Source organism: Ictalurus punctatus, chromosome 15 (genome assembly GCF_001660625.3).
Source record: "Ictalurus punctatus breed USDA103 chromosome 15, Coco_2.0, whole genome shotgun sequence".
Lineage (NCBI taxonomy): Eukaryota > Metazoa > Chordata > Actinopteri > Siluriformes > Ictaluridae > Ictalurus > Ictalurus punctatus.
In genome coordinates this window covers 19,473,343-19,501,026 of record NC_030430.2, presented here as the reverse complement: position 1 = coordinate 19,501,026, position 27,684 = coordinate 19,473,343, and the positions used below count along the sequence as shown (strand labels likewise).

The following is a 27,684-nucleotide window of genomic DNA, read 5'->3' as shown; positions in this document are numbered from 1 at the left end:
CACATATGGGTATGTTGGTCAGGTGTCCACATACTTTCAGCCATAGTGTATCTAATATGAAGGGAGATTGTTTTGTTTTTTCCTCTTTTAATTCATTCATATTTAACATGACTAAAGTAAAACAGTGAGATGACAATGACACAAACTACACAATATTTGTACTACACTCTATTGATGGCTACGTGTTTACATATAATCTCTAATGACACTAATGATGTCTGTTTCATAAAGCCCTTTTCAGGGAAAGCGCTTTATGCCCAAGTGTTTGTGATACCTAGGAATATCGTTATCAATACAAATCCTGAACAAAAGCAAGAGTCCAGCACGGGCGGCAGCAGCAAGAAAAGAACACAAAAGAGACAAGCAGAAAAGGTGAGGTGATAAGAAACAACAGGAGCAATGAAATTAAGATGAAAAGTCATGTCAGCAAGCAACAAAATGCAAAACTGCAATCAAATGGACAAAAAAAATACACATGAAAGTGTTTTTTGTTTTTTTTAATGTTACATTTTCTTCTTCGTCCACCAGGTGTCTCTGTTGTTCCAAGCCAAGACTATTTGTCATGACTCATTCTCGGCAGAAAAGAAAAAGAAAAAGAAAAAAAACAAAACAAAAGAACCTGTACATAATGTTCCCTGAAATCTATTTTCCAGCACAAATGAACATGGCTCATGGGAGACACTGAAAGCCTGACACTTTTTTGGTAACACTGGAACGTAATAACACATCAAGTATATTATGTGTATGAAGTGGCACACAGAGATGGGTTGTGAACCATACCTGTTGGAGTTATGCGAGGACTTCATGTTTTTGGCTGAGATGATGTTAAGGGAGAGCACTGCATCTGCCGCAGTGTCATCCACCTCTGGCTTGTTCCTGATCCGACCTAAAAAAGTGTCGCAATAGCCACCGTTATTTAATAAATAAATAAATAAATAAAAATAAAATCCGCAGACCTTTGTTAATTTACATATCATGCCATCTAAAGAACTCACCGACCACCAGCTCCCGGACATCCTTCCAGTGAAGCTCACAGCCCTTCTCATGGATGAGTGTCACTGTGATCCTACGCTGGATACCCTGTGGGACAAGAACGAAAATCCATCATAACATAACCAGCATCGCACAACACTTCATGAAGCCGAGTGCAAAAATAATGTCTGTATACCCTTAGGACTAAATGATGCAGACAAAGGAATTAAATTTACAACAATAAGACGATAATGTGCTAGGTTACACTGATTCTTTTATGGATGAACAGTTTAGAAAAACGACATGATATCAGTTCAAATGTTTCTATATTTTAATGTAATATAAGTATTGTTTAATAACTTAAATGCTATCCCTGTGGAGTCAACCTAAATGATATCTTCTCAGCAGTTGTTAATCCTCTCAGTTATAATATTTAGAAGCTTTAAAAGATTATATATATATCGGATTGTTGTTGCAGATTTCATTTTTAACATTGTGCAATTCTTCTTCTGTAGATTATTTGTAAAATAGAGGTCATTTTCATTGTTTCCATTTAAAAAGCATTGGAGATGTTCATTTTTGACTCGACTGTAAATATCCTAGCATTCAGCACAGTCAGGATACTGCATATATAAATAAATATGACTTGTATAATATATCAAAATGTTCTTTGAGTATCATGATATGATATTTTTGAATCTGAAATACATCTGGGGGTTCTTAACTTTTTAAAATATCAGGTTAATATTGGGTGATTCAGCTTAAAGCCAGTTATTCAGTAAGCACTAGAATATGAATTCATCAGTAATTCCAGGAAAACTAACAGAAAAATGTGTGTAGCTATGAGAGTTTGGGAATGTACGTCTGGACACCTTTCTGGCTCCTGGAAGTTTAAAAAGTTGATAAACAGGAAGACAGTCTGTTACCTGGTGCAGTAAGTAAGTGCCATGACAGGGTAGACCTCCACTGTGGTCCACTACAGCTGGGATATACCTGGTAAAGGAAAACAAAACAAAAACAAAAAAAAAGCTCTCACCTGAGCAAACAAACAATAGGGGAAATATAGAAGTTTTGCATGAAGATTAGATATACTCACTCTCCGGTTGGTTCCAGTTCACTAATCTCAAACCAAGCCAGAAGATCATACTTGCTCACACACTGGCCCAGGTTTGACTTGCTGATGGTGTTCAGCTTGGTGGCTGGAACTACACAGAGAATGTATGCATTTAGCAAAGGAGTACCAGAAAGGGATGGACACAAATATGATATTAATGGTGGACATAACAGAGTCTAAAATAATCATAAATGCACCAAGCACCGATAGTTTTCAGTCAGTCTCTCTGACAAGATCTGAAGAAAGAAAAAAAAAGTTCTATTTCATCTGAGTTATTGTACGGTACTCCAGAAGGCATAGGTAATGAGGTAATGGACTAATTTTGATGCATTTATGTAGATTTATCCAGTTAATGGTTTTCAGCTTGCTTGCATTTCCAATTTTTGCTGTAGTAATATAGTTGTCATCCATCTCAAAGCATTATGACAACTGTAAACAGGATAATGTAATGCCAGCTGAAACATATTTAACCTCTACTGAAAAAAGATGGAAGATGATGAACGCTCCCAAAGCATAAAGAACGACTTCGGTAAGCCTACGCATATCCCAATTTAGTCCCCCAGCTCTCATTGTTACTCCACTCAATCTGACTCAGATTGTTATCTACTGAAAACAAGACAAAGATTTATTTATTTTATTTAATTTTGCTAATTTTTGGCAGTGGGAATAGGCAGGACCTTGATGTCCAACATATACACCGATGAACCAAAACATTATGACCACTTACAAATGAAGCGAATGGCGTTGATAATCCTGTAACTACGGCACATGTCAAGGTCTGGGATATATTAGACAGCAAGCAAACAGTCGGTTCTCATGGTACAGTCTGGCATGGCAATGATATTCCTTGACGGCAGTGGCCTCTTTCAGCAGGATAACCTGCCCTGCCAAACTGCACAAGTCGCTCAGGAATGGTTTGAGGAACATAACAAGGAGTTCAAATTCGGCCTTCAAATTCCCCAGATCTCAACTCAATTGAGCATCTGTGGGATTTGCTGGAACAATACCGATTTGTGTGTGTGTATTTAAACTGTGGAAGTCATTTTGACCCATAACATAATGACTGTAACGTTTTTTCCTCGAACATTAAGGGTTAAAGGATGTGCTGCTAACGTCTTGATACCAGATACCACAGGGCACCTTCAGAGGTCTTGTAGAGTCCATGCATCAATGTGCTGTTTTGGCAGCACATGGAAGAACAACAGCATATTAGGCATAATGGTCATAATGTTTTGTCTCATCTGTGTATATAGTCAATGGGTGGATACACATGAGAGATACTGCAAAATAAAAAATACCCAAGAGGATGATATACTGTGCTATCATATTTAGAGTGCTTTCATACTTCTTTAGACATAAAGCACTGTCCATGTGCTGTCATGGGAGAAAAAGAAATGATTATCATAGTATCAGCCATCAGCATCAGCTAGATGTGAGACAAATAATTGAAGCAGTACATCTTGAACAAGTTTTGAACAATCAGTAAGCAAACAATTTCAATTATACAAAAGATTACTGAATTCAAAGGTTCAAGAGAAACTGGAATAACTGTGTCGGAGTGGGAATTTTACATACAGTAGACTAAATGGATGGAGTGCTGTTGGATGAATGTATAAAATAAAGAGGAGCTCTGATCTGATCTGCCACTCAACAAGATCAATACAATGAAATAATGTGTTCTAATCAGACCCTGACGGAGGAGAATGGACACTTATAATTTCCTGTGATGCTCTCCTTGGCTACACAGTACATTGATAGTGGAAGCAGTAATGGGGGTAGAGCTGAGAGATAGAGCACAGGCCTCAGAGGAAAAATACTAGCATGCACAGGGTAGGGTACACAGAGGAAAAAGAGGGAATGTCTACACTGTAAAGCACTTAATCGATCTGCAATCCAGAAGCAGAAAGAAGAACTAGGACTTGTGACTAGGGAGGAATAATACAAGAAAGTCCGCTGGAGCTGAAAGAGGAGCTCATATCCAGATATTCAGGATTATATGCACTGGATTTCTCACTTCTTACATACTGTTCCCAATCTGCAAGACATCCAAGCGAAACAGCAGATGGAGAAGATGCCATTAGGAAGAGCTTGAGGATCAAGCCTAAGTAACTAAGCTCTCTTCTATAGAACACTACTTACAAAGCACCTCAGTGCACAGTAAAGAGCCACAGAACTCCATAAACTATGCTAACCATGTACCAACCGTGATGTTTGGGCACAGTGAGGACGGGGCCATAGGGCACGGGCAGGAAGGGGAAATGGGAGAGCTGATCTGCCCCATTCTCCAGACTGGCCACAGCTGTAGAAGCCAGAGCATTAGCGTGCTCTGACAGTGTGTCCAGCACCTGGCCGTGCACATAGCCACTCATCAAATACCTTATCAGCTCGATCTTACGGGCATGATCTGCCTCAGAGGCAACGTCAGGGATAGAAGGACAGATTTGGAATGCAATAAAAAAAAAGAGAGAGAGAGACAGAGACAAAATATAATAAGGAAGCATGCAAGAATGAAGATATGAGGCAGAAAAATCAAAACACAGTAAAAGTGAAACAGAGGGAAAATAACTTGAAAGTTTTTTTTTATTTATTATTATCCAGAAAAATGCATTGTAGGCAGATTTTTAGATCGTAATTTCACCCAAAACAGATGTCTGAAAGTTTATTTATATTAGAACTAATGCACTATTTTCATGAGATAAATTTCTATGTCTGTTGCATAATGTTGCCAAAGGGCATCTAATTATGATCGATTCTCACAGGACAAGTCATTGCTGTATAAATCACATTATAAGATGAGAGATGAGGCTGCCTTTTAAGTACATGTGGTTGTCACACTAAAAATTTTATGCATACTACATACACTTCAATTTATGAAGTACATAAATTATTATTAATACAAACTGATTGCTTTGACATTATTTATAAGTGATTGGTGTAGATCTTCCGGCCACTTGATCACTGGTAGGATACATGACCATAACATGCAAGGAGATGTTGCCTGTGCTAGGAAGTCAATAACATGCCTAAAAGCCACCGAAAGTCATTTTAAACATCATCTATATTTTATTGTTCTGCAAGAGATTTTGTGCTCTTTTTTAATATAAAGATGCTCAATCTTTTCTAAGATGTAAATTTTGACGGGCTATACCTGTACATATATTAACCTGGTGTTAATTTTACTGGTCATTTTTAGAATGACTGATTCGGACCGGAATAAATTCCCACAGAGACTCTGGTAGTAATTACATTATCCCACTTACCCAATTTGAATAGGGCTCAGTCCCAGCCCAAAAACACTTCTGATGCTCTGGACAATTTTTTAAAAGACCAGCCCTGATAGTTACTGCATTTTGCCTTGGTATGGCAACGTAAATGACTGCAGCGGGGGCCAGATATAGTGCAGTCTATGTATAAAAACTGACCACACTCTTCATAACCACTGTTGTAAAAAAAAAACCCCAAAAAAACCAAAAAACAGCCATACAAGCAGACACTATACATCACATAGAGCTATAAAACTTTTTCCAATCATCCATGTCCACATAGCTAGTGGTAAATTTGTTCAGCAATATATCACCTGCACATGAAGATGATAACTTGTGGCTATAGATCGATTCACTACACAGAAAGATGACACGTCAAGGCTGTAGCCTCTTATTTTATTTTGGGCACAAAAGAGATATGTTCCTCTCAAACGCCAACACTCAGCAATAATGTAGTCACCTGTCAGGCGACAGAAATCGACAGCTCCTTGTGGTCAGATTAGACGAGATTAGGGTATATGGGTATATTTTAGCTCTCAGTGAAAGACAATTTAGGGGGCGTTCATAATTAATTATGTCTTAATTAACGGTTGTGTAAAAACACCCTTGAGACGATTATCAAGCTGCATAATACTAATTATGCAAGTGTTAATTCCATTAAGGGTATATACACATCCGCTAGTTTTTATTTCATTAATTAATATGAAAGTCATACCTGGTTTAGACAGAGGCATGGGTGGAGGGTAGTACTTCCTCGAAGGCTGTGGCAGGCTAAAGAAAGAGAATAAAAATAATCAGATCACTGCCTAGATAGTGCAAAATAATCTTAAATACCTAATAAAAGCAGCAATTATGAAAAAGCTAATAATTAATGACCAGTATTGTAAGTACAATAATCTTTTCCATAATTAGCACTCGGATTGCTGTAATTATATGCTGTACAGTATGAACAGTGAATAGTAATGTCGTACCTGATTGCATCCTGGCCATGACGGTGCAGCGGATGCTGCTGGTAATGTCCGAACACCTCAAACACGATGGGATTGCTCTTAATGTACTCGATAAAGGACTCTGTGACCTCCACAGAAATCTGCACAAACAAGGCGCATAGGATTACAGGCATCAGTGTCATGAGAGTGACGCGCTGATAGTAGTAATTAGAGGTCGAGTAACTTATTGGTTTTGGTGATTAATCGGCACCGATAACCGAAATCCACGCTGATAGTTTTTCGCGATCCTGTCCGTTGCGGGAACGACTGAGAAGGGTATGCTATCAGTACGAGAGCGGCCTCTAGAGGTGAAAAAAATATCACTGACAAATTTTGTTTTGTTATTTGAAGTGTTTTTTATTCATTTGGGATGTCTCTATTTGTTATTTGGTGTTTCTTTTTGGTTCTGTTTGCACGTATATCATTTATTTACTTTATTAATATTTATTAAAAGGTAATATATAAAAAAAAGCACAGTACATTTTCATGGTACAGTCAGTACTGTTTATTTTTACAATAAAGTTCAGCAATATTTTACTTTGAGTGTTATGTTTTCATTCAGTATCAATTTTAAAAACTATCGGCCGATTAATCGGTTTTCAGCAGGTACCGCCCAACTTAGTTATCGGTAAAATCCACTTTCAGTCGACCTCTACATGCAATTAAATGAACACGCCAGCATTTATTTCAAGGTTTTTTACTAAAATAGCACCATCTGTTGAAGCAATAACCAACTTTTTCTTTTAAACTAATCTTTATCTACAGAAACATATTACTTGAGACTGACTTACAATGTAGGTCTAAGTACAGTTGGGATTTTAATAAATGCTTATGCAAGACAATGTATTTCTAAACTAAGCACTACGCTTATACAATTTGTCTTTGTGGAGACTGTGGAGATGGGATTACTTTTTCTGAGGAAAGGGTTTGTGAGATTCTAATGCAGACATGTGAACAGTTTCTTAGTTTCTGCTTGATGGAGCAGGAATACGATAAAACCTTTGGGAAAGTGTGAGCAACCATAACTTTTTAGTGTACTTCTGCAGTGCTGAAGAGGATAAACCTTAGCTTTTGTCAGACCTTGTCTGCCTCATGCCATTATTGTTAGACTTTATTGTACATATCTTTCAATTCAAGTTACATGGTTACATATTTGAAACATTTTTTATAACTGTCTTTAGGCAGTTCTATCGTGAGTAAGCTGAGAACATTTTCTGTATTTAGTGTTTGTGAAATGTTTTAAAACTCTTCTCATGAGTGATTGGATATAAACTACAGATGCAAGAGATTAGAAAACTCTTCCAATCTTCAAATTCAAATGTATGCATATCTAGAGAGTTTCGAGTATGGGAGATATTTTGCATTTGAAGTGATTCTTTTTTACAAAAGATTTCTTCGCCTCTTTTTTATATTTAACCTTCACTCACATTTTGGACGTGGTAAAAGCCCAGCGGGGAGCCTTTGCCTGAATTCTTCAGCGGTTCGGTACTGAAAGCCTCATCATGACGATGGAGGAAGCTGTTGATTACAAGATTATAAGGTTACAGAGTGAAGCACGATGTGCGTGCGTGTGTGTTTTATTAACAACAGAATACTGTGTCAGAGAGAGGTTTCCATGGAGACAGGATGACTCACTTGAACTGGCAGAAGATGTCGGCGTACTCTGGTGGGATACCGGCGGCCTGCAGAACAGTGACGCGGAAAGTGAAGACACTTCCCACCTCCAGCTGACCAATCCCTCCTTCTGATTGGCCCAGCTTGACATCGACGTTCCCCAGCTTCAGATCTGAGACATAAAATACACATAAGTGTATAGACACAAGCATGCTATGGGGATGATTTTGCTAAGATCACTATAACGGTCTTAAAAGCTTTAAAGCTCCACTTTTATGTCGGTGAGACACAATAATTCCTTAGATTTATATAGTGCTTTTCTAGATACTCAATGTGCTTTACATAGTGGTGGTGGTGGTGGTGTTGAGGTGGAGAGGGGGGGGGGGGGGGGTGCATGGAAATCTCCTCAAACACCACCAGTGGGTAGCATCCACCTGGATGATGCGACGGTAGCCATTGTCTGCCAGAACGCCCACCACACACCAGCTATTAGTGGAGAGGAAAAGAGGGTGATGTAGCCAATTCAGACATGGATATTATTAGGGGACCAATGGGGGAATTTTGCCAGGACACCGGGGTATATCCCTACTCTTTTACGATAAGTGTCCTGGGATTTTTAATGACCACAGAGAGTCAGGATCTCGGTTTAACGTCTCATCCGAAAGACGTTTTTTTACAGTATCGTGTCCCCGGCACTATACTGGGGCCTTAGTACTCACACAGACCACAGGATGAGCCCCCCTGCTGTTCTCCCTAATACAACTTCCAGCAGCAAAATTAGATTTCCCCAGGATATCTCCCATCCAGGTACTGGCCAGGCTCAACCCTGCTTAGCTTCAGTGGGTGAGAACTGCAGGGTGATGTAGCTCTGGTCAAGAAGAACATCTGCCTCCTTTTTCTAAATGTCTTTTTACATACATGAGCTGCAGGAAGATTCAGGTCACCAGCTGTTCTTATACTGCTTTCTTACCCATGTCATTTATTCTGTTCATCTCTTCAGAGGGTGTGATGACCTCTGAACTTTGTCCTTGGCCTTCAACAATACGCAACTCCTCCATAGAAAGGCCAGAATGGGTCAGTGCCACAGAAGAGAATTCAGTCTGGATGAACAGAGTAGAAGAAGCAAGCACAGAACAGAAATCACCTTATCAGGCTCTAAAAAAACAACATCCAAATGAAAAAAATCCTGAAATGTCTTGCATACTAACAGAAATGTCAAGCCTTATTTGTCACAGTTAATATAAAGCACCCTGATAACTGAATTCTGCGAGTCCCTGGGCAAAGGCCCGGGCCCAGAATGATGCTCATGCATATTACACAGGCACAGGCTCAAAAACCCATCAGGCTAACATATTCTCTCAGTGATTCCAGGCAAAGCACAGGGAGAACAACAGCCAGAGTAGTTAAGAGTACCAGAGTACAGTGAAGTTATAGTTTAGCTTGATAACAGGTTGAAGAATGCATTTTACCTTTTTGAAATACTCGTCATCGAATGAGATTTTGGCAGTACCAGACTGACGGATGCCAGAGCCATAATCAGGAGCCTCCTCATCAGCTGAAACCACACAAGCTCAAGATGTAAGAAAAAGCAGTGGAACCAATATCTCGAAGAAAAAAACGAAGGCAATTCAAATATAGTCTAATTTCATCAATTTAATAATGCAGGATATTTTATACATTAATGCTAATTAATACTCTTCAGTAAAGCTCAACTCCAACCGAGGTCTGACAAGCATCTGACAGTTTGGCGATTTTCTGATGTAATATTAACCACTTACGAAATGATAACTTGAATCTAGTGTCAATTATCATAATTTTGACCTTAGTACCTGAACCAAGGATGCCAAGATTGCATTAGTACTATGAGGGAAAAATAAAAAATAAAATAAAAAAACCAGACATTGATTACATTCATTTCAAATGAATCCCAATCATGACAGAAAAATGGATCCTAACTTTGTTTTCGTGCAAGAGCAAGAGTACGTGTTAGAGTATGCTTTAAATATACTAAACAAAAGCAATTATATTTCTGCCATTAATGGCATCGAATTGAAAGTTTTGTGGCTTTAGAATGAATATGTTCATCTTAAGGTTATCTATAAGCTAGTTGGGGATTGGGGGTGTGTCTATAAAATGACTGACAAGAAGTCAATCCAAATACAAACAAACATTCTGGACTGGAAGGCAGGTTTGCAAACTGAAGCCCCCCCCACGCCACCCTCCGCACTACCTAATATACTTAATATAATCTGAGACAATAGCTTAAACAATTTTTAAAAATCATTTCTGCATAATTTTCCACATTATTTGTACTAGTAAGAAATGAAAAAAATATTACTATTAAATATTACTATTATTAAATACTATAAAATATTACTACTAATATTACTAATATTAGGACTATTACTCCTTTACCTGACACACTAAAGGAATAACCGCTGCTGTTCCTCTCTCTTTAGATAAATAGAAATAAATGTCGAATGCCAGAGAAGTTCACATTAATAATAAAGATGAATATGCAAGGCGGATTTTTCTTTTCAGTCTCAGTCAAGTGAAAAGTCGTGAACGACAGTTCTCATCAGTTCTCACCTGCGATGGCCTGGACACCCACACGCAGGAACCCTCGCACCTCGCCTTTCTCTGTCACTACAGCCACACGGTGCACCAGGGGCACGGAGTACAGCAGGTTACTCAGGTAAACAAAAGCTCTAAGGAAGGAGTAGAATCATGATTAATGCGCTAGCACACATGCGCACACACACACACACACACACACACACACACACACACACACACGAAAATTACTGATGTATTAGGATGGTATATACACAAGCTCATTTCTCGGAACCAAATGCTTAGTATTACTGGAGGTGACTCACACCTAGCAGGATCTACATGCACTTGATAAACTCCAAACAGAGCACTAGACATAAAGTATCTGAAATTACCTAGGCATTTTCATTTTCAGAACACTTGAGTGCACAAACTTTTGTTCATAGTTTTAACCCCCCCCCCAAAGTCTGAATATCAGATTCTCAGTCTCCTGCTTGACCCATCATGTGTGATATTAAAATGATAAGAAAAAAGAAGATCAATTTACGTTTACCAAACAATACAGAAGTTTCAGTCTGCTTTTAGTTACAATGCACAAATAAAACATGAAACTCCCAAAGCATGAGAACAAATAGTGCTGTTTTGCGCAGCAACAGAGCCTCAAGGCTGAAATGGCAGAGAAGCTATCGTTGCAGAGCAGCAAGTGACATTGTAAATGGACCTGCGTCACTCTGCTGCCCCTGCGTCGACCCAGACACCCCTCCTGTTTCTGCCTGTCTCTGTCTCCCTCACCCTCATACAGCAGACTGATGCAGACATTAAACAATAATACAAAAACAGCAATAAAGAAATTAATCTATGCAAAATAAAAAGGTGTTTAATATAGACAAAAGCAAACATCACACAAAACTAAAAAGGACAAAAAGGCAACTGAATGAGTGTTTAGTGGCAGGTGTTAATGCAGTCAGTGCTCAGATGGTATGAGGAGACACAGGCTTTGAGCACAGAGGGAGGGAGAGCAGACAGCAGCCTCTACATTCTACTCCAGCTCTGCTCGAGTCCATTTCCTCTGATCAAAACAAGTGTCAAGAAGCTACATGACCTGCCTGTAAAGTAGTTTTCAAACTGCAATTCATGTAATTATGCAAGTCAACTTTAAAGGTGCAATATGTCATTTTTAAATGTGTTTCTAAACCTATTATTATTATTATTATTATTATTATTATTATTATTATTATTATATCATTTTAAAGATACTTCATAAAAGCAGTGATTTGCAATATTACTATGCAACAAATTTCACCAATACTTTCTTTTCACACATCTGTGACCTGTATAGAGTTGCGCCGCTCGAATGCTTTTACTTAAAAATGGAACTCATAAGGTACACGTAGTTTCAGGAAAGGGGGTGGGATCAGATTGGTAGAGAAGAAAGAGAACGTTTGTCACCATTTGTCAAATCTCAGGCTGCAGAGGGCTCTAAAAATCACAAACAGCTCCATTAAAGCAATAATTTGCTTTCCTAAATATTAGTCGCTCCTATACCGATTGCTGTAAGATTTAAAGCTTCTCCTGATCAGTACAATCCACACTCACTCCCAGTTAATTTTGAGATCTTGAACAATTTGATATGTCTAAAGACAATGCCAGATCGTATAATATTAATATTTATTTTTTCCTAAGGAGAAGTCGCTGTTTTCCTCCTCGACTGGTAGGCTGTCTATATACTTAATATAATTAAGTAAATTATTATAAAACTGAATTCATATAATTTTGTCAATTGGTATAACAGTGTTTTATTAAAAGTACACTCTCAAAGGTATAGAATTTTTTTTTAGTTTGTCTTTCTTAGAAAACCCTGTAAAATTGTATGTGCAACCCTACAAGTAGGTTTCAAGTAGAACCTCTTTAGAAATCTATAAGCATTATCCATCCAAAAAGCATATTTTTCTCTGAGTGTTAATAGTGAATAAACACTAACAGCTAATGCACATTATATATATATATATATATATATATATATATATATATATATATATATATATATATATATATATATATATATATATATATATATATATATATATAAATATAATATAATATATATATATATATATATATATACACATATACACACACACATATATTGTGTTACGTTAAAATAACGAAATGTCTTCGCTAATGAAATACACTCTTTAAAGTGCTGCAACGTGTGTTAGATCTGCAGACGCAGAGCTGCATGCTCTCTCCCTCTCTCCGTCTCTCCCCTCTCACCAACCTGCCCACGAGAGTGAACCAGGGCGAGCGGTCATAGAAGGGGTCGTGGCCATCGCTAAAGATGTCTGAGCCTTCCTCGGTGCCCGCATCCGAGCTGGTGTCGTCCACGAAAGCTTCGTCGTCCACGAAATCCTCCATCTCGCTCTGCCTCTCATCAGCCAGCTCGGTGATGTCCGAGTCAGCCGTGGAGAAGGTGGGTGAGGGTGTGCGGTCAGTCAGGTGCTCATTCACGCAGCCGTGGAAGATTGGTGAGCTAAATACAGTGCAAGTTGTTTTTGTACAGCAGAGTGCATTTTTTTTTTACTGCTATGCAGCAATTATTGTATTACACAGGAAAACTGGAATGACATTACTGGTAAACCACAAACTCAAACACAGACCGTCTGCTTAAGCTAGGAAAATGATCATGGAATGGAAATACAAAATCAATGCCCACTGAATATTTTAGCAAAATGAATACAGAAACGAATGAAGGAACATCTTGTAAAGAAAACAACAAAAAACAACAACAACAACAAATGGTAAATGATTAATGACAATTCAAAACAAGAATTTAAATCAAATACAAAAATGACTATGACAAAATATGTGTGATGAAAACAAAAAAAAGTAAAAAAATAAATAAATAAAAAAAAGTAAAAAAAAAAAAAAAAATGAATACCCAATACACAAACCTAGATGACAAATGGATTGAAAAATGAAATGATTTCCTAATAAAAGGCCTCAGACATCATGTAATAAATGAGTTATAGTATTTGGGTGTGCGGTGCCTCAGGGGAGTGAACTAAACAAAATAATCATGAATGATTCAAGAGAAAGAATTCCTAAAGAGAAACTTTCATCAGAATATTTTCATCCATATACAATCATCACATAACTCACTTTACACACACATTAAAATAAATTTTTAAAAAATTGGGATTAAATTTCCCCTTAGTGTGAAGGTTTAATTTTAATAATATGGCATATACATATTCGGTCAACTCAAGTGAATACTGTTGTTTCAGGCCTAAAGCCACACTATAAGTTTAAGCATTAATAACATACCTTCCCACTAGCTTGAACCAGTGGAAGCGATCATAGAAAGGATCACTGCCGGTCAGGGGCCCCTCCACTTCCTCCTGATTGGAGGAGGCCATTTCTCCAGCACGGTCGTACATCTCTCGCATCTGCTCCAGCCTCTGCCTGCAGGACCAGGGAAACACAACCCGATCAGGAGTCGCCTCCAAGAGCTTACATTACATTGTATTCAAAGAAAGAGCAAATCGCCATTCAAACAGACCATTACAAAAAACACCACATGTTTTCTGTGTTTAATTCACAGGGACAGTTCTGCTGAAATGGAGCTTCCTTGATTTTCAGGCAATTACAGTGTGGTTGGTTTGAAAGTCCAGTAAAATGTCAAGTCAAGACTTTATGAGGAAAAGATCTCAATCAGCAGTCTGCTTTATAAAACAAAAGGCAGGCTGGCTGGTGGCCTAGGGCTTACTTGAGCTTCTCCAGAGACCAGTAGTGAGTGGCTCCATTCTTCAGGTCCTGGACCTCCACGGCCACCACAGTACGAGGGAAAGGCCTGGAGTCACGCTCCTTTTCCGGCTCGGGAGGCAAAAGTTCAGGGGGAAGTGGGGAGTACAGCGTGTCTGTCAGAAGCACAAACTGGAACTGGACCTTCAAAGGGGGAGAGAGTTAGACAAGTGTCAGAGAAGAAAACAGCCGAAAAACTAAACTCTCATTTCAGCCTTTAGTGATTGCTGCAAAGGCCTTTTAAGGCTATACAGCAAGTGTAGAAAAAGAAAGCACATAAATTAAAGGAAGGGTGAAACCAAAATAGAGAAGAGCGCCATGAGAAAATGGAGGAGTCTGAACCCCCCCGTTCAAAAACCGCCTGCAGCAGCCTGACACTATGGATAATCAAAGAGTAAATCACTGAAGACCTGACAGCAGAGGGGTCAAACACAAACCCTACAGACTGCTCTCTTACAGCTCACAACTAAACACTCTGATTTATCACCTATCCATATGCTGCCCAAGTCGTCCAGTAAATCAAAGCTCAGAAGAAATTGGCTTAGCTTAGACCCTGTGCTTTGCTGGGCTGTTCTGAAAGTCTACTTAAAATGAAAGCATCAGTAAATACTGATGAACTTCTGTCATTAATCTGAGTCCAAGCATTTCTCTTAGTAGGATTATACTGTTTATGTAAGACATTATGCTATTCATACATTTCTGAGTTTACGGAAGACACCGGAACTTTCAAGCTAATTTGTATATACTACATCTCTAGCATATACGTAATTGGCATAGGTAATAGTTTTAATTATTTAAGAAATCAAAAGAAATCTTTTGACACTGAGCTCACCTACAATAGAAGTCTAAGGGCAGTTTTTCATGGAACGCTTAATAAAATATCCTAAATCTGTCTAGCTTGTTATTTCAGACATGGTACGACTGGTAAGACTTTCTCTCATGTCTGTCTCATCCTAAGCCCTCCATTCTAAGTGACTTGGGAGCAAAGGGCTTTTCCATTCAGTACAGAGAGTGAGGAAAAAGACTAGGTTGAAAAATGCTGGAATATTTTATTTAACCTACTCAACAAAAACTCATATTTAAACAGAGGCATCATACCAGAAGCAAAATATCTGGACATTCAATTATGCAGACCCGTGTTAAAGACTAGATTGATTTGTACCTTCTTTTTGAGCTCCACACTGATGGCATTCGCTTCCTTCAGGTATACTGCGTTGCCCCACAGCTGGTCTCTAAGTGAGGTGAATTGGTGGTACCTCCACTTCCTGAAGGCCCACTGAGCGAGTTCAAACTCATGCTGTGTCCATGGCACTACAGAGAAAACACAGACAAGCAAATATTTGAACTATATACTGTAACTGATTTACAAGGCAAGAACTCACTAGCAGTATAACAGCTCTGAATGGTTTATTCCAGTCAGTAAGACTAATGACATTTCCATAGTGGCTTACCTTCCTCCTCTTCCTCTTCCTCCTCCTCCTCATCAGGAGTTTCTGCAATCTGCTCCACCTGTTTTTGTAGTTCTTGAAGCTTGCTCTCATAGACCTGCAGGAAAAAGTGTGATGGGATAGCAGACAAGGAACATGAACACGCTGCTGCAGGTATGAACAGATGTTCCAACCAGGACACCAACTCAGCAAGATCTTCATACACTCTTCAGTCCCCTGCCTTCCCAAATTAAAATGTAAATCGAGCAAACTCCAGTCCTGATTATACTATATTCCGATTCAACTGCACATTTTAGCAACACATTATTTTTAACTCATGAAGACAACGTTACATGCTTTGAAATCAAAGAAAATGAATATAGTGAATTTCGTATTACTGTACTGGGTTCCAGCACTAATTCTGCACTTTAAAGGATGGAAAATCGACAAATAATAAATTTCAGCTCTAATATCTCATTCAACAAATCTCAGTTCTGAATGTAACCCATCCATCAACCATAATAAACTGAGCAGTGAGGTGAAAAAGAGGGTATTACTAAAGCGTTCATCAGTCAGGGTTCCGTGGTTGTTTTCTTAAAGGCATAATCAGAGATTTTGTTGGAAGTTAGGTGATGCTAGTTGCATAAATAATTTTTTTTTTTTTTTTTAACCCTAAAATGTAAGCAAATACAGCCTCTCCCTTTAGTATTTCCTCCAAAGTCATTGCACCAGAACACATGCAAACACCCAGTCTCAGCTGATACACCTAGGGCAAAAGCGTGAGCCTTCTGTATTGATAGGCAAAATTACTGACAAGCAAGTAGAGACACCACATTGTCTTGATTGGTTGGATGTTGGAGGTCCACAACCTTTGTTGTTTCTTTTTGATTACAGAGGCTGGATTTTCTCCCCTGAGAAGCGAATATGAGAAGATGACCATGTGTAAAAGTGTTCTGTGATTGACTTTAAGCTCGGAAATCAAAAGTAGCTAATAGGATAAAATGAGTATCCTGTGTTGTCAAGTAACAAAAGTCTCTTACTGCAGACTAGCAGCTTACATCAGTATTCCTGATTTACACGAAGACTGCCTCCTTTACTGTTCTTATGAACGCACTCGGCCATGTGTAATAAGTAGGGACTAAAGCAGTGAGGTATGTCTGCAGATCCACATGTGTCACTGAGTTCATATATGTAAATGAGAACAGTTCTGATTGGACAGGAGTATCTCAGAGTCCATTCATACATGCATTGTTAGCCAGATAGCTATCTGACAAGATTTCTATCAGCATTTTACATTCATAATGAATATTAATATCCTCTCCTAATGCTAGCCAAACAGTTAACATGTGCTAACGTGACAGAATCTCGGAGATGATATTAAGCTCATAATAAATGTTCATGTTCACTGCAAGTTAGTCAACAATCTGACAGGCTTTCAAACTCCTAAGTATTTATATTCACTTCTAACGCTAGCCAAATGTCTAACATGCTAACCAGACAGGATTTCTGAGAGGATATTAAACTCATAATATTCATATTCATGTGAAAATGCTAGTCAGTCAGTCAGTCAATGAGCTGCCATGTGCTAAGGTGACAGATTTTCTGAGAGGATTCAGAAACTTTTTTCGCTACCTAGCTAGCGATCTGTAACCACTCACAGATACCCTGAAAGAATTTCTGAAAAGCGTTCATTATCTTCACTGGAAATGCTAGCAAGCTAGTTAACATGTGGTAAATTGACAGGATTATTATTAAGGTTTTGTTTTGTTTTTTTAAATCACATTGATATTTACCGCTAACATTATCCCACCAGCTAAATGCAGTAAACATACAATTTCTATATATGTTTAAATGTTGTTGTTTTAAAAAAAAAAAAAAAAAAAAAAAAAAAGTTATTTTAATGCTAGCTATATGGCCAACATGAGCTAACCTGACAGGATTCCAAAGTCATATTCATAAATGTTCCTGATTTTCACTGCTAATGCTAGCTAACACATCCTAGCTGTTAACCTGACTGGATTTTAAAGTCAAAATGAGTGTTTGAATTCACTAAAAATGCAACCCAAGTAGCTAACACATGCTAACCTGAAAGGATTTCAGAGAAGACTTTCAACTCCGAATAAAATGCTCATAATAAATGCTAGGCCAAATAGCTAATGTGCTATTCTTACAGGATTTCTGCGATGCTTTGAAACTTAATAACTGTTCATGTTCACTTCAGATGCTACCCATATACCAAATGTGTTGACCTGGCAAGGTTGCTGAGAGGATTTTGAAATATTTTTGATGTTCATCATTTCAGCTGCTTTTAGTTCATATTCATCATATTCACTGGGAACATTAGACCACTAGCTAAATAAAGTAAACAGAAGATTTATGAGTCACAAATTGACAGATAAAACCAGTTCTAAAGTTATAAATCTGTTAGAACAATGCCTACTCAGACATTTATCTGATCTGCAGTCAGTTGCTCTGGCTCACTCAGTTTTAGAGCATTAGAGCTGCCTTAGGAATTACGGAATCCTCTTTTAAATACAGGATGTACTTACCTCAAACTAGGAAACATTAGTAAAGAGTGGATCTATGAAGTTCTTGTTATAAAAAAAGAGAAAATTAATGTAATTTTTCTTGAAAACAAACAACAACAAAAAAAGGAAAAATCATGGCTCATGTTGGCGTCACGCACATAAACCTGACCACAGTCTGTTCATCATTAGTAAATAGCGGATTAGGAAGGAAGGCCGTGGGTATGAGCGGGGCTACAGATTGCCTGCTGCTCATGATTCATCACACATGAAGTTATCACCAACAAACTCATCGCATTTGCTATACTGCTCAGAGGACAGAGCAGAGCTTTAATCACATGCAGACTCACTCACTCACTCACTCTCTCTCTCTCTCTCTCTCTCTCTCTCTCTCTCTCTCTCTCTCTCTCACACACACACACACACACACACTCCTCCTTTCTTCTGCTCTAGCACTTCTTTACTACAGTAATAAGTAATACTTTATACAAGAAACCCAGAGAGACACATTCCAAAACTTTATACACCTTCAAATTGTAAATGGACACTTTAGGTAGAGAAAAGTTCATAAGGGTATTTGAGGGAAATATATAACAATTTCATCTCTCTCTTGCACTGTAAGTTGTGTAATAAATGTGATTCCAAGAGCCTATGACAACAGGATAGCCTGAAAACAAAGCACTGAGTGTTTAGGTCATCACCAACTAAAGAGAAGTGGATGCAAATTGTGTGCAAATTGCAGGGTAATAAACTATCTGCTCATAGTATTATTTCCCCTATCAGATCGAATGAAATGTGTTCGAATGAAATATTTTGATATTAAATATACTTTACATTGATTCATTTAGCAGACGCTTTTATCCAAAGCGTCTTACAAATGAGGAAATACAAGCAAAGCGATATATCAAGTGGAGAACAATTCAAATAGTGCCACCATAAACGATTTTTAAGTGAGTTCTAGAGAAGCATGCTGTACAGAGTACAGGTGTAAGAGCCGGTGTAAGAGCCAGTGTAAGTGCAGATTTTTTTTTTAATGTACATGTTCCCGCTACATATTGCCACAAGTTTAATCAGCTCTAAATCAAGGAATAACATGTACTGGGGTGAAAATAATTACCATATGCTACTAATGGTGTTATTTTAGGTCATTATTTGTTAACAGAGAACCAATATATTTTTTCTACTGTTTTTATATAAGTATTTACTCAGTGGAAAGAAAATAGTGTGTTAATATGTGAAAAATAAAATCAATAATGTACAGAGTAGAATATTTAAAACATCAGAAACTAGGTTCAAGACTGTCCATAGAACCTGCAGTCAGAACTTTGCCTTTTTTTTTTTTTTATTTGACATTCAATATGGACTACAATGTGACACGGCTATCCCAAATAAACCAGCAAAATCATGTAAACACCAAAGTTGCACAAAATGCTGATTCAAAACAAAACAAAAAAAAGCAACGTCATTTTACATGGCCATTTGGAGGCACTTTTTATATAACCACTGCATATAAAGTAACACAGGTCAGACAAACTGACAGGTCATTTTTAAAAAGAACAATATACATTGTCCAGTTTATTTCATCCTATAAATTGTTCTCAGTGCTGTTTATGATAGCTGGAGTTGCTGTCAGCACCATTTATGTTCTATGTAACATTCCTAACTGGAGCAATAGTCATTGAAAACAACAATAACAATGTCTCTCTGACAAGTGAGACACCCACTATAGCAAATTTCAAGCAATTCCCGTTGCATATTTTGTGCTACACTGGAAGGCAGTTAAGGAAGAGCTCTGTAATTGAGTTTACTCTTCTTGTATCTTCACTTACAGTTTAGTTGGAGTGAGAAGGTCAATGCTATACCGTTATATTGCTGAAATTGGCCTTTTTTTCTGGCACACAGAAACATTCAAGCTGTATAGTCAAATTAGGTATATGTGTGCTTTGCGAAGGAAGCAAACACACCATTACATAATAATATTAAGGCAAGACAACACAGTGGCTTGGCAGTTGAAGTAAATGGTGGCGCGTTCCTAAATGCAACTATTCTCATTGAAGTTTCGAATGAAAGCTATGCACCGACAGTAAGAGATCTATGTACGAGTTGTAATACTTGTGATAGATTTAGTTAAAAGAGCAAGATTACAACCATCTTCTGACATATAATTTAAAAGAGTATACTACGTCCATTCTGATTTGTCTTTCAAAGTTCCCTCAAAAGATATGCATAGACTCCTTTTACTATTGCTCTTCATCTCCTTTGGAAGTTTAAAACGAGCTCCAGGAAACCATGGCAACAGTCCCGTCAGACACCCCTGTCTGTGCATTCATGGTTCAGAGCACACATTCGGCCCACCAGAAAGTAAATGAAATTCTGATCATGCAGAGCTGTGGCTGGAGTTGGGCTGAACCCTCGAGTGCTCTTGTGAAGCACTGTTGCTCTTGTGAAGCACTGTGATTCTGTTTATATGCACAGAGCAAAGGATCGTTCTAGAACACCATTTCTGGCCCTGTGGGAACGTAATGCCTCCCAAACAACCCCACCACCCCATACCCGCCTTGCGTTGAAGCTTAGAGTGTAGCATGCAGCCGCGAGGACCAATAGAAGCAAAGCACGCAGCAGAAAAAAAAATTTTTTCTTCTGAAAAGACTGCTAAAACTTGAACTTTACCAAAAGACTTGCATTGATTGCTAATATATGCAGCAAGGGAAAAAAAATCATGGTAAACAAAATAGGCACCAATACATGCACATTTTGTGTGTGATTAAAAATCGATCCACCCATCAATACATCTTAAAAATGGGTTTTTCCATAATAGTTAATAGGCAAAATCAGAAGGAAACTAAATGACATATTGCTGAGGCACTTCTTTTTTCATTTTTCAAAACACTCTCTAAAAACCACCTCAACCCTTTCTTGAAAACATCAGGGCTTTTTGAACCTACAGTACATTTAAATTCATTCTTTAGTTAAAAAGAATTTTTTTTTAAAAAATGCAAGATGACCCATAATACATTACAACTGTAAATTTCCTTGAAATGGAAAATCTGGACATTAGCTACATTTCTGGAGGTCTAGTTCATACACATTCAAACAGTTATTCCAGCATTCTTTAAATGTATAAGTTGCATATTTTCCAACACAAAAATGGAGGATGAAGAGCAAATGTAGTGCCACTTAAACGGTAAATTCAAGTAATGACCCCTATAGGTCTGTTATGATAGCAGAGTAGTGGTTATTCAGGATTTGAAATATGTGGTGAAAAGCAGCAGAACAACTCTAAATCCTATTTAGCTAAACTGCAAGAGGTAACTGAGAAACAGTGCTGGGGCTTATTTAAACTGAGCAAATTAAAAAGACCTGGTAGAATATTTTGTAGAAATACATTATCCAATAATCAATGCTTGACTAACCAATGAAAGTTTCACTAAACAATTAAACACTTGGGGAACTACTAAATAATCTAAATGGCTCAGAAAACTTCCTGGTGCAGTTAACCAGTTAAAACTAGTGTAGCACACTTCTAGAATTTCATTTTAATAAGGAGGATAACATTAACCTAAAAAAAAAAAAAAAACAAACAAACAAAAAAACATCACCAATATCCAATATATACTTTTGTTAGACAAACAGATGTAATTTAGAACAACCACTGAATAAAACAATGCTCGACTGCAAAAAAAAAAAAAAAAAAAAAAAAAAAAAAAACATGCCTGGCCATTTGATTCAATGAGGACAAGCTGTCCAATGCTGTGTGTTGTCTCTGTAGGTCTGTGGTGTGGCAAAAATAGTGCTATTTGTTTCAGTACATAAAAGGAAACCTTGCTCCAATTCACACTGTGGTTTCCCGTCCCGCCTTCAAATTAGGGGCTGACAATTGTCTGCGCATGCGGGGTGGTGTCTGAAAGCTGTTGTGGTGCTGCTGGTGGTTGTGAGGGTATTGCTGGTGGTAGTTGTAGCTGCCATCCATGTTGTAGTGCCAGGGCTGATGGAACTGCTGATGATGTGGTTGAAGGTAAGCATGAGGCTGACTTTGGTTGTAGCGCGGCTGGTAAAATGCCTGCTGTGGCGCAGTTTGCTGCTTTCTGTCCCCAGAGTGCAGGGACTCCATTGAGCCAGAGGCCCGCTGGCTACTGTTAAAGGAGTTGCTGCGGCCTCGTTCATGGGGCTGCTGGCTCCTGTGGCCTTGGTTATGTCTTTGGCTTAGGCCTTGCTCCAGGTCTTTGCTTCTGTGCTGCCCTAAAGGGCTAGGAAGAGGTGGATATGCATGGGTGGAGGCTGCCGGCCTCCTGGGTTCCTCTACCTCTTCGGTCACATCCTCTTCCTGCACTGTCTCTTTGGGAACCTTTAGCTCAATCACCTGCTCATCTGTGATGATAATGTGCGTGCCAGGGCTCCAAGAGTTGCGATGCTTGGGGTTACTTTTGAAAGGAAAGCGCAGCTTGCGGTCTTCAGGTGGGATGAAGCGATGCGGGCCACTCTGCCTGCGAAGTTGCTTGGAGATCTCTTGCTGTTGGAGGTTCTTCAGTCGTGTCTGCTCCTGTCGCATCCAGCGCATGTGTCCACGCCGGAACGAGGGATCGTCACCCATTGTTTTGTCTACTTGATCGTCACCTTGCTCATTTTCACCTTTGTCTTCAGATGGAGGCATGCTTTCACTGGAACTGCGGGGCCTCATGGCTCCATTGGGTTCAGTCTTCTCTTGGCCCTCGGCAGAGATCAAAGGCAGCACCCTCTCCATCTTCAACATCTTGTTCCTGAGGGTTCGGATCTCTTCATCTTTCATGTTGTTCTGCTTCTTCACTTCATGCAAGATATCTTCCAGCTTATCTATGTGCACCTTCAGCTCATCCATATCGTTTACACCCCGCCCGTTTGTGATGACGTCTTCGATTCGCTCATCCCCGACTCCCACTGTGTCCCAGACATCTCGAGCGACCGCTCGCCAGGAATCTCGCTCGTTGGGGTCTTTCTTGTTGTATGTTGCACACAGCTCTTTCATCTTCACGATGGCCAAAGCCTCGATCTCCTGACGGGTGTGGCGGAAATCGTTCAGAGCAACCTCATAGCAGATTTCCTTGACTGCTTGGATTTTCAAATCAGAGATGGTCACCCACTTGGAATCCTTGCTGAGGCGACGGCGCTGGGGGATCTGGTACATTTTGATAGGCTCCCTTCTTTTGCCACTGCTGGGTAAGCCACACTTTTTGACTATGGTTTGGAGTTTGCTGGGAGGCAGCTTCTCCCTCAGAGAGGTGATGAGTCTCCAGCTCTCCTCACATGACCTTTTATCAGAGTCATCGCCACTATCAGAGTCTCCGTCCTTTAAAGAACAAAACAGGAAACAAAACCAAAAAAGTGCGGAACAAAATGGAGAAATTAAAATGAGGAATTCAAATGAAAAGGAATGTTTTCTGTAAGGAATGGATACGAGTGATGATCTGCAAAATGGGAACTTTTGCATCTGTGAAATTTGTTGAAAGGGGGTTTAAATTTAGGCGAGGTTTAATAAAAAAAGGGCTACCATTGAAAAATCGTTACCATACTAGCAAATAAAGCCAAGTTGATTTACCAGTTATATCAAATACCTTTGATCATGACTTGCATCAATAGGTAAATTACCTGATGTAAAAGTGAATTCCTAAAATGTGGTGTTCCAACACCAAAAGCTTGGTATTTACACGTATTTCATTATTATTAAGCATTGTCAAACTGAAAGGCTGTGTTCCAGTAAGCAATCTTACCATTTTTACAAGCTACATAGGATAAAATGTACACAGTGTTCCCAAGTTGCAGATCAGTATTAAACGTAATCATGATATGATCAAAACGCCAACAAAAAGGGGACAGATGTTGCTCTGGTTGACTGTTTTATTCTTTTTTAACAGACTGCTCATCTCCTCTTCATTCTGTGTGCTTGGAAACTGCACCAGAAACATGCTTCAGAGGCATGCAGAAAGAAAGCCAGTGGATTTTTGGAGCATTTCCCTCATTTGAAGTCCTTGATGGAGATTTTGGAGTTGACACAGCTCTAGCAGTGGGTTAGAAGACTCTTGCGTGTTTATTATGGGTCAGTAAAGAGAGAAAAAGAGAGGAAGGACAGGCTGGAAGGAAGTTAAAAGCATCGATTTCAACCACTACAGTTAAGAAGTTAGTTGAGAGAAAATGCAGTTTCTCATTTTTTCCCAAGTATGCAGAGTGCAGGACAAATCGTAGCCAGATAGCAAAGGTGCTAACAGGAGACAGATGATGACTGCATAATTGCAATTGGGATATGAGTGCAGTGTGTCATGTCTGAGTGCCATGATGTGTTGGTGTGATTCTTTCTGATGAGATCACCAGAGCATTGGAGAGCTTGTCATCATTGATTAGGACCCCAGCACAGATAACTGTGTTCAAGCACATGCCCTTTATGTTCGATCAGACATGTGTGTAACTCAATGAGAAACCACATTGTCACTAGCCTTCATCAACTACAGCAGAAATCTTGGGTTATTATCACAATGCGTTGACGACGTCAGCAACTGCATTGAAGAACCAGCGAACTCAAACAAAACGAACAGAAAACTATTTGAGCAAAATCAAAAGCCAACAGAAAGTTGACCAGCTTAACAACACTGCTTGACAACGACCACTGACGTCAGGCTCTATGCACACCTTGGAAATGAAACTGTACTGTTAAGAGATCATGCTACTACAAACAGACCATGCAAAGGCAGCAACAGAATTAAAAGCACAAGATACATCATTTAGACAAAATTGAAATAAACCAAAAAGGCCAGCGTTTTGTAATTTGTTTACAAAACCACTGTGGTCAATACAAGGGCAAATAAACCAAGTTTTCGATTGAATTATATCAAATGCAAATCCTTTTTCTTCTGCTGATGCTGTTTTGCAAGATACAGTTCTTCAGATCTACAAAAGGAATTGTAATGAGAAACTTTGAAAAATCTATTATCTTGCTATATTAACTATGTCGGGAATAGAGTGGGTAAATGTAATTTTCACCTCTTTATCTCAGTCAGAATGGATTTCATTTCCATGCAAAGAGGTTTAGCCATGCACTGGGAAAAAGGGTTTCTCTCTCACACACACACACACACAAATCTTGAGGTGTCAGAGCTCAGAGTGCAGAATTAGTGCTGGTTGGACTTCATCAGAGCACGAGGAAGACCTGGGGTGTTCGTTTTTATTAATTTACTAACATTAGCAACTTGAGAAAATAATAAATAAATAAATAAATAAATAAATAAATAAATAAAAACACTCGGCCACCAATACAGAATGGCACATCTCTCCCCTCAAACAAAGCACACTGTTATTTCAAAGTCTGTCCTCAAAATAGGACAACACAAGCAATATTTCAAATTAAAAAACCTAAAAGTGGTTCCCAAATGAATACCAAATATTAATACAACCGAAACACACACACTTTAAAAAAATATTTAAAAAATAAATAAAAAAACAACAGACTGAAGATTGGTTGCACCAACAAAGCTAATCAGCAAGTTGTTCATCTAGGTTTTTTTTTTATTATTATTATTTAACCAATCAGTTTGTTAAAATATTCGTCATCTATTAAAACCCTTACATTGGATTACAGTTGCCTACCATGATGCATTCCCTAGTCTAAAAACGTAAACAGCAACGACTTCTCTAGAAATCAATCATCATTTGCATTGAAAACTAGCAATAGACTTTCCATTTAGGAACATTTAGATTTTCTAAAATATGGCGTTTCAGAAATTAAATCCACCTCAGGTGCAAGACTAAAATGAATCCGAACCTGAAATTTAACCTGAAGTCAAGTTAACAGAGCCAAAGTTGATCCAAAGTTTGATCACCTATATTGGTAAATTGTTCATAAGCTAAAACCTAGACAAAAAGCAATACTTATTATTTTATAGCAAACTTACAAATTTGGTGCAGATTAAACTTTAAGATTTAACTTGGATTAAATCAGTCTTTCTTGATGCAACTCAGTCTGAGAGCACATAGAATCAGGCTTACCAGTCTCTGTTGCTCAAGCAGTTGATCAGCCTCCTCCTTCTCTTTTTTATAAAGGATTTCCATCTCTGTAAGCCTAGATACCATATAGTACAGGACACAATCATGAGCAAGCGGTTCCGTTTCATCTTATATCTCCTATTCATAACAGCCAGGATTACCACAGCATTAAACATAGACAGAGATTTTATAACACAACACTGCAGTGGTTTTTTAATGATTAGTGTTATCAGGTCTGTGCTACGAGTTCTGTCCTAAAGCCAACATGGCCAGGTGGCACTGCGGTACCTCTTCTCCATCTCCTGCTTCATGTCAATGCCCTGCTTCTCCAGAAGTTCTCTCTGGGCAAAGGTCCAGTCCACAGGCTCCACGGGCGTCTCAGCTGATGGTGTCTTCTCCCTCTCAGCTCGCGCCTGCTCAGGGTGGTTAAAGCGGAACACGTGGTTCTTCCCCATGATGATACGATTACCTGAGAAACGAGTAAGGCAATACCGCCATTGGGTTTTGGCACCACCATAACAGCACGTGGAATATCTCATCTTGATAACCAACAAGGTCATAAAGTGTTCTTGAATTCTCAAATTGGACTGGTCAGGTGTTGATGAATGTTTTAGAAGAGTAGCTCTTCAGTAATGCAAATCATAGGTTAATATCAATACGTTCTAATACTTTATCATTTCTATAGTAACAACTCATTCACCGGGACTTGGGTTGTTTATGAACAAGGAAAAATGAGCTGATGATGGTGATGCTTCCTGTAAAGAGACCTTTATTATTAACATATAATACGCTGTTATAGGAAAATAACCAACCTCAGTGTGTTAATTACACCAACCCAGTGTTGACTATTTTCCAATAACAACAAGCCTCATGGTGTTTTATTCCTTCTATGCTCCATACAGAAGCACTGTGTAGTGAGTGAAGGCTTTAGGACTTACCTGAGCGCAGTTGCACAGCATCGTTCACACGCTTGCCATTCACATACGTCTCCGAGCCTTCACACGGCACCAGCAATACAATCACTACAGAGTCAGCAGAAAAGTCATTCAGTCACAACCCAGCACCAGGACATCAGCCTAGACTCAATTAGCTCACATTGCAATATAAATGAGTCTCAGAACAATGTTGGTGTAGAAGCCACTAACTCTCCACATTATCCTCTAATCAAAGAAACATTTAACCTTTTGAAATTTCAGATGCAACAGCTAGAAATAATGCAAATCAAAGGATACATCTGAATAAAACAATCCTAAAGATGATAGGCTGATGATACATTAAATAAATACTTCAGTAGTACAACACTTTAAGGAATTTTTCACTCATAAGTATTTCTTAAGTAAGCTCTTAACTCTTAGAACTTCCCTCACACCTCCATTATATGAGTTTCTATCAAACTGGTTTTCTCTGGGGTTTTTTTTC

General features: G+C 38.6%; 1 protein-coding gene across 10 annotated transcripts in view; it reads right to left on the bottom strand.

Annotated features, from left to right (window-relative positions):
* The window catches only part of kif1b (kinesin family member 1B), an 83,076-nt gene that overhangs the window by 11,803 nt on the left and 43,589 nt on the right, over window positions 1-27,684 (bottom strand). For 7 of the 10 annotated variants that reach the window (XM_017487413.3, XM_017487416.3, XM_017487415.3 and 4 more), the window contains 19 exons: window positions 27,204-27,287; window positions 26,554-26,734; window positions 26,269-26,341; window positions 15,758-15,851; window positions 15,469-15,617; window positions 14,272-14,450; window positions 13,830-13,967; window positions 12,784-13,035; window positions 10,542-10,660; window positions 9,422-9,507; window positions 8,923-9,052; window positions 7,974-8,124; window positions 7,766-7,856; window positions 6,321-6,439; window positions 6,065-6,120; window positions 2,069-2,177; window positions 1,899-1,965; window positions 996-1,080; window positions 781-886 (listed from right to left, as the gene is read on the bottom strand). In XM_017487413.3, coding sequence (XP_017342902.1) covers window positions 781-886; window positions 996-1,080; window positions 1,899-1,965; window positions 2,069-2,177; window positions 6,065-6,120; window positions 6,321-6,439; window positions 7,766-7,856; window positions 7,974-8,124; window positions 8,923-9,052; window positions 9,422-9,507; window positions 10,542-10,660; window positions 12,784-13,035; window positions 13,830-13,967; window positions 14,272-14,450; window positions 15,469-15,617; window positions 15,758-15,851; window positions 26,269-26,341; window positions 26,554-26,734; window positions 27,204-27,287 — 2,269 coding nt within the window. Of the gene's footprint in view, window positions 1-780; window positions 887-995; window positions 1,081-1,898; window positions 1,966-2,068; window positions 2,178-6,064; window positions 6,121-6,320; window positions 6,440-7,765; window positions 7,857-7,973; window positions 8,125-8,922; window positions 9,053-9,421; window positions 9,508-10,541; window positions 10,661-12,783; window positions 13,036-13,829; window positions 13,968-14,271; window positions 14,451-15,468; window positions 15,618-15,757; window positions 15,852-19,270; window positions 23,582-26,268; window positions 26,342-26,553; window positions 26,735-27,203; window positions 27,288-27,684 lie in introns of those variants that run through there. The other 3 variants (XM_053686550.1, XM_017487420.3, XM_053686552.1) reach the window with 2 other exon arrangements.